At 46.3% G+C, this 6450-nt stretch overlaps 1 protein-coding gene across 2 annotated transcripts; it reads right to left on the minus strand.

Moving 5' to 3' along the window:
• Positions 1 to 57: 57 nt before the first annotated feature.
• On the minus strand, positions 58 to 6010 carry pnp5a (purine nucleoside phosphorylase 5a). 2 transcript variants are annotated; one of them, XM_056443252.1, is made up of 6 exons: positions 5902 to 6010; positions 2992 to 3161; positions 2797 to 2900; positions 2009 to 2184; positions 1535 to 1725; positions 58 to 754 (listed from the first exon to the last, which is right to left on the minus strand). In XM_056443252.1, the coding sequence occupies exons 2-6, from the start codon at positions 3119 to 3121 to the stop codon at positions 537 to 539; spliced, it is 819 nt and encodes a 272-aa protein (XP_056299227.1). In that variant the 5' UTR covers positions 3122 to 3161; positions 5902 to 6010; the 3' UTR covers positions 58 to 536. The 2 variants fall into 2 exon arrangements, with proteins under 2 accessions (XP_056299227.1, XP_056299226.1); XM_056443251.1 differs by lacking the exon at positions 5902 to 6010 and adding an exon at positions 3941 to 4198.
• Positions 6011 to 6450: the final 440 nt, after the last annotated feature.

Genomic DNA, 6450 nt, shown 5'->3' on the forward strand with positions numbered 1-6450 from the left:
ATTTCTGATGTCCGTGATTCTGTAAGCCCAAAGAACACAACACACACACACACGATGTAATAATAAATAATACCTTTTTAGTAACAACATGAATATGAAAAAAAGCAAGCACAGTTAAGTAATATACACACTTCACCATCATAACATCGACAACTTCACATTACATAACTTCTTCTAGCTCATTGTTAAGTTAAATCGACGACATTTACAATGATCACACGTTTTTTAAACTTAGAACAAATACTTTTTGTTTAGAATGATACAAAAACAACGCCGTTTTTCTTCGGCAGAGGAATGTAAGACGACAGGAAAACAATGGTTGTGCATTTCATGTATACATCTGCAGTGAGATTCTTCAGAGGAGATGCTATATTAGTATCTTTTCACCGAAGACTAAAAGCACCTAAATAATAAACTTTGGCACAACAGCTTCGATATGAAACCACTTTCCGCCCCCCTCAGTCACACAACTTTAAGTCCTACTAAGCTCCGCCTCCTACTCTGCTCCGCCTCCTAAGCTCCGCCCCCTGACGTCGTTAGACGTCGTTGTTGTTGTGCTCGATCCGGGTCACCATGGTGGAGACCAGCCGCTCCAGCTGCTCCGCCCGCTGCTTGCCGGTCTGCAGCACCTCCTCGTGGTTGGCCTTCTCCTCGCTGTCGTAGTCCATCACCGCCAGGTTGGTGATGAGCGACAGGGCGAACACGCGCATCCCGCATTGGCGCGCGACGATCACCTCGTGCACGGTGCTCATGCCTGGAGACGGAAGCAGAGGAAGAATGATGAAATATGAAACATCTAAATATATATAAACAAGAGAGACCGGGCAGAGAAGGAACAGCGTTGGGTTGGAAGTTATATTAAGCTTCTTATAGCTTTGATTTATCTCTTATATTCTCTCTCTCTCTCTCATTGTATCTCTCTCTCTCTCTCTCACTCTTTGTCTCTCTCTTTAACGCCCCGTCTCTGTCTCTCTCTCATGCCCCGTCTCTCTCTCTCGCCCTCTTTCTCGCTCTCTGTCTCTCTCTCTCTCCCTCACGCCCCGTCTCTCTCGCCCTCTTTCTCTCTCTCTCTCTCGGTTTCTCTCTCTCACGCCCCGTCTTTCTCTCTCTTTCTCACCCTCTTTCTCTCTCTCTCTCTCGGTTTCTCTCTCTCACGCCCCGTCTTTCTCTCTCTTTCTCACCCTCTTTCTCTCTCTCTCTCCCTCTCCGTCTTTTACAGGTTCCAAATGAGGTATGCCCTTTGACCTCTCGCCCCGTATCCCTCTCTCCCCCTATCTTTCTCTCTCTCGCCCCATCTGTCTCTCTCCCGTCTCTCTCTCTCTCGCCATGTCTCTCTCTGATGCCCCGTCTCTCTCCTTCCCTGTCTCTCTCTCCCTCTCTCCCTCCTTCTCTCTCTCTCGCCATGCCTCTCTCCCTCACGCCCCGTGTCTCTCTCTCTCCCTCTTTTTTCTCTCCATCCCCCCCCCAGACATCCCCGCTGCGCCGTGACAACAACGCATCCTGCGTCTCTCCCAGTCGGTGCGGCGCGACCCACCGACGGCGTCGGCGCCCAGCTTGTGCAGCATGCGCGACTCGGCGATGGTCTCGAACGACGGGCCGCCCAGCACGCAGTAGACGCCGTCCCTCAGGAAGTCTCCGTAGCCGAGCTCCTGGCCCACGTCCGCGGCCATCTGCAGCAGCTCTCGGTCGTAGGCGTCGGACATGCAGGGGAAACGCACGCCGAACCTGCGAGGGGAGGACGGAGAGAGGGATGAGAGAGAGGAGGAGACCCGAGAAGGGATGTTTGCTGAATGTTCAACGGGCACCACAAAAAAAAAACGCCACTATCGTCCGAAAACGGAGCTTAACGCTGTGATGTTTCATCCTAATAGTTTTTTTTATTCCACATGCCTCATTTAAATCCTCCCTCCCGCCCCCTCAACCCTGATTTAACCTTCGGCTCTATCCAGATACCGTGAAATTAAATAATGCGCTCCTCCCCGAGGATGGCTCCGGGCCCCCGTCCCACCTCTCGTCGTTGGGTCCCGACAGCGGGTTGATGCCGGCGAAGCCCGGCATGTTGAGGTGGTCCTTGATGATCATGATGTCTCCCACTTTGAAGTCCTGGTTGAGGCCTCCGGCGGCGTTGGTCAGCACCACCGTCTCCACCCCGAGCAGCTTGAAGATGCGAATGGGCAGTGTGATCTAGAAACACACACACAGTATATCAATATAGACGCATTAACATTCAGAGGGAACCTCTTTAACCCTTGTGTTGCCTTCGGGTCATTTTGACCCGATTCAATATTTAACCCTCCTGTCGCCTTCGGGTCAATTTGACCCGATTCAATGTTTAATGTCGGTGTTCTTTCGGGAGTCAACAAACAAACATAAAGTACCTCACACTTAAACTTGGAAAACAATATTAATTCTAATAATTTTCTGGAGATTTTAATAGCTGGGGTCATATTGACCTCAAGGGTAAAATATGTTAGTAAATATAAAGGTAACAGGAGGGTTAAACATTGAATCGGGTCAAATTGACCCGAAGGCAACACAAGGGTTAAAAGGATTACAGCATTTTTTGAACGCCACATATTTAACGGCAATTTTTTCCCCAGATCAAGGGTTAAAGTGCACCGTGACACACACACACACACACAGTATATCAATATAGACGCATTAACATTCAGAGGGAACCTCTTTAAAAGGATTACAGCATTTTTTGAACGCCACATATTTCACGGCAATTTTCTCCCCAGATCAAGGGTTTAAGTGCACCGTGACACACACACACACACACGCACACGCACACACCTTCTGGATGGGGTAGCCCTCATACAGGTGGAAGCGTCCCTGCATGCAAACACACGGCCTCCCCTTTAAGGTGCCGAATACCAGCCGACCTGCGTGTCCGTGCACTGCAGGACAAAAAGAAACACACACACACACACACACCGGTCAGTGGATATGAATCGTGAATGGGAAGCCAGTCGTCGTGGCGAGACTCACCGGTGCTCTGCGGGAAGTTGGGGATGTCCTTGTAGTTGAAGGCTACCTGGTCCTTCAGCATGTCGGCCAGCGCTCCGAGCCCCGAGCCGCACACGATGCCCACGGTGGGCCGGACGTCCGTCTGGGTCATCAGCCAATCGGCCGTGGCCTGACAGTCCTCGTAGCTGTAGCTGGATGACATGAGGAGATTGCGTGGGGGTCAGGTCGAGTGTCGGCTCCTCTCGGTGTCCTCATCGACCTCCATCTCCTGATTCATTACCTCTCATGTGTTGGGGGTCAATATAATCACATTATGGCCACGAGGGCCTTTTTTTTGGCAGCCGGCCTGATCTGAGAGCTGCTGCTAATAAAGGTATGACTCGAAGACAAACACACACACACACTCACACACACACACAGACACACACACACAGAGACACACACACACACATTCCTGCAGTCACGGCCTCTCACACTTCGATGGTGACACAAACACACGTTTCATTTCTTCTCTCATCCTGTCTATTGCACACACTAATTCCTGTAATTGGACAATTTGTGTAATTCCTCTCATATGACAAAGTGCTCCCCACACACACACACTCATGGACGGATCAATGGATACACAAGACGGTGCTATAAATAAACATGCCGGCCCTGCAGTGCTTCATTAACACCTGCTTTATTAACGCCACGGGACAGGCCGTAATACAGGATAGTACGAATAGTCTTATCATGAAAACATGTGCTGTAAAGTCCAGAAAAGATACTGATTAATACCACGAGGAATATATTAGTAGTTTTTCATTCAAACATGTGCTGCCCACAGAGCATGTGCGCTTTTTTGGGGGGTGGGGGGGGGGATGGGAGGGCTTTCTCCAAATATTCCTGCCCATGAATGGGCCATGTGTCGAGCATCATGGGAAGAGGAGAGCTGAAGGTAGAGGTTGTTTAAAAAGCGTTTACGCACCCTGTGTTTGCCTCGGGAAACATCGCCAACGGTTCAACGGGTGTCGACGAGAAGAAAAAGTGAATAAAATGTGAATTTTTATTATTATTTTTAGAACAAGAAATCAATTTCCAAAGAGGCAACAAAAAAAAGTTGAATAGGAGTCCAGATGTTTAGAGTACAAAAAAATACAGAGAAAACTTGTATTTAGTTTCTTTCTGTGTGGAGTCTTCAGCTCGTACTTGTCTGTGGAGAAAAGGCTCAGTTGCCGGGTTTATTATAGGCTCACAGACCCCCCCCCCCCCCCCCACACACACACACACGCACACACTCCTCCCTCTGCTGCTCAATATGACGCATGTGGATGCTGCAGCCTCATTGGCTGGGAAAACACACCTTCAAAATAGCATGCGATTTAGACAAGGAAATATGTGTGTCCTAGCCCCCCCCCTAACCCCTAACCCCTAACCCCTAACCCCATTCCCAGCAGCAGCGTCCACATCCTCTCCACTATTATTCTCAACAGGAAGCGGTTGCTCCGCCAGGTATTATTCCAGATATCAGGTACATTCTCAGCATGACTCAGGTTTTATTTATTTTTGAAAACACCACGTCTGATGTGTGCGTGAGATGCTTATTTTCTCAGTAATATTATATTTTGATATACTATCTTATGTTATTGTTTATTCCTCACTCCACATGTGTCTGACAGTAAACTGTGCACATTAAAACTTTGTATAAAAAAAAAAAATGACGCATCGTTATGGATTAAGCAATTCATTATTTATTTATTTTATTTATATTTTATTAGTGTTCAGAATCTCACATACACATATTTAAATTAGTCAGATTCTTTGTATAAAGAGAAGTAAAAAACAAAATAATAAACACATATGCAAATAAAGAAACAAAAACAATACCATAGTAACAAAACTATGAATAAATAAAGCAGGGAGAAATCATTTTCTATAGAGTAAAGAAAGCAATTCATTATTTTATATCAAACCACCCAACATGTATGCGGTAATAATAATAACTTTCAGCTGAGAAGTAGAATTTACAGGTGTCACTTACTTTGAACTTGACAAAAAAAAATTAAATGTTCTGGTTTAACTGCTGCAAAGAAGACCATCACACACTCATGGTTCTCTCTAATGGCTGAATATGTTTTGGGGTATTTGCTCAGAAAGATCATACGCTATGCTAGGTTGTGCTCAACAATGTTTGTGTGACACACTCAATAAAAAGAATGAATCTTTATTATTTTAGTCTTCCAAACTGTGACCCCAAAACCGCGATACAGACCGAACGGTGGATTGTCTGGACCCAGAATCTGTGAGACTTACATAAGAACAAGACATGTGGAAATGTAGCCGCACAGCCCACTGGTCACCGACAAATATTACATAACACCTGCCTCTTTTTTTTTTACGAACACAAGAATGATATGATTCCTCTAAAGAACAGAATAACACATCTACAGAAGGTCGTTACGCAATTCCCAAGCCCATTATTGAACCTTGGCTTGGTTTACATCTGCAGGACCACACATGTAAAAACAGACCCTAGAGCACAGGTGTCAAACACAAGGCCCGCGGGCCAAATCTGGCCCGCCGCATCATTTAATGTAACCCCTGACGGCTTGAAAGACATGTGATCACCTTTTCTTAAAGAAATTGAAGAAAAATTTCCCGTGCTTTTATTTTGAAGGTTTCAAATTAAATGGATTCACGTTGTAATATTAGAGACATTTTCTGATGTACAATATTTCTACACTCAAGTAAACAATAATCAAAATGCAAAGAGAGTTATTTAACAATATTTTCGAGGAGTATATAAAGTGTTTCCGGCCCTTTAAGAGGGCGGCCATGATGCTGATGTGGCCCACGGTGAACATGAGTTGGACACCCCTGCCCTAGAGGGTCCCAACAGAGGCTCGTCGAAGCCAAAACACAGAGAGCCTTCATCACAACACACAATACCTGACGTCGTTGGACCTTGAATTGTTGTTCAGCCGACGGCATCGGCGTGTGTCATGATTTCCTCTGCGGTCAACCACCCCTCTGTTTGGGTTCTGTCGACCTGCCGCGTTCTTTCTGAGTGCGGTTGTTCTTACGTCTGATAGCGCGGTGCCAGTCGTTGACCTCTTCCCCTCGGTTACCGCCAACACGCCTTCGACTCAGCCAATGAGTGGGCGCCGTCTGTCCGTCACACAGTCACCTGTCAAGCCGCGTCTGAGTTTCTACAGACGAACTGGACTGGCGACAAAAAAGTGCGGACAGATTCTGTCGTCCTTCGTCGTTTTTTCTTTTTTCACGCCATTGTACCCGCTGAATATCATCAAATTAAAAAAATAAGATTTTTGTTACTGTTTTCTGTCGTCGTTTGACTCGTTTAAAAGTATGTGGCGAATGTTTTGTAAATCTTTAATGGAGACAACTGTGAAGGCAATGATGTCATCGCACCCTGACAACGACAAACAAGATCTCTTACATTGTTGTCACACTTTTAATGCTAATAGTCAGATACAC

This window comes from Pseudoliparis swirei, chromosome 21 (assembly GCF_029220125.1).
Source record: "Pseudoliparis swirei isolate HS2019 ecotype Mariana Trench chromosome 21, NWPU_hadal_v1, whole genome shotgun sequence".
Taxonomy (NCBI): Eukaryota; Metazoa; Chordata; class Actinopteri; order Perciformes; family Liparidae; genus Pseudoliparis; species Pseudoliparis swirei.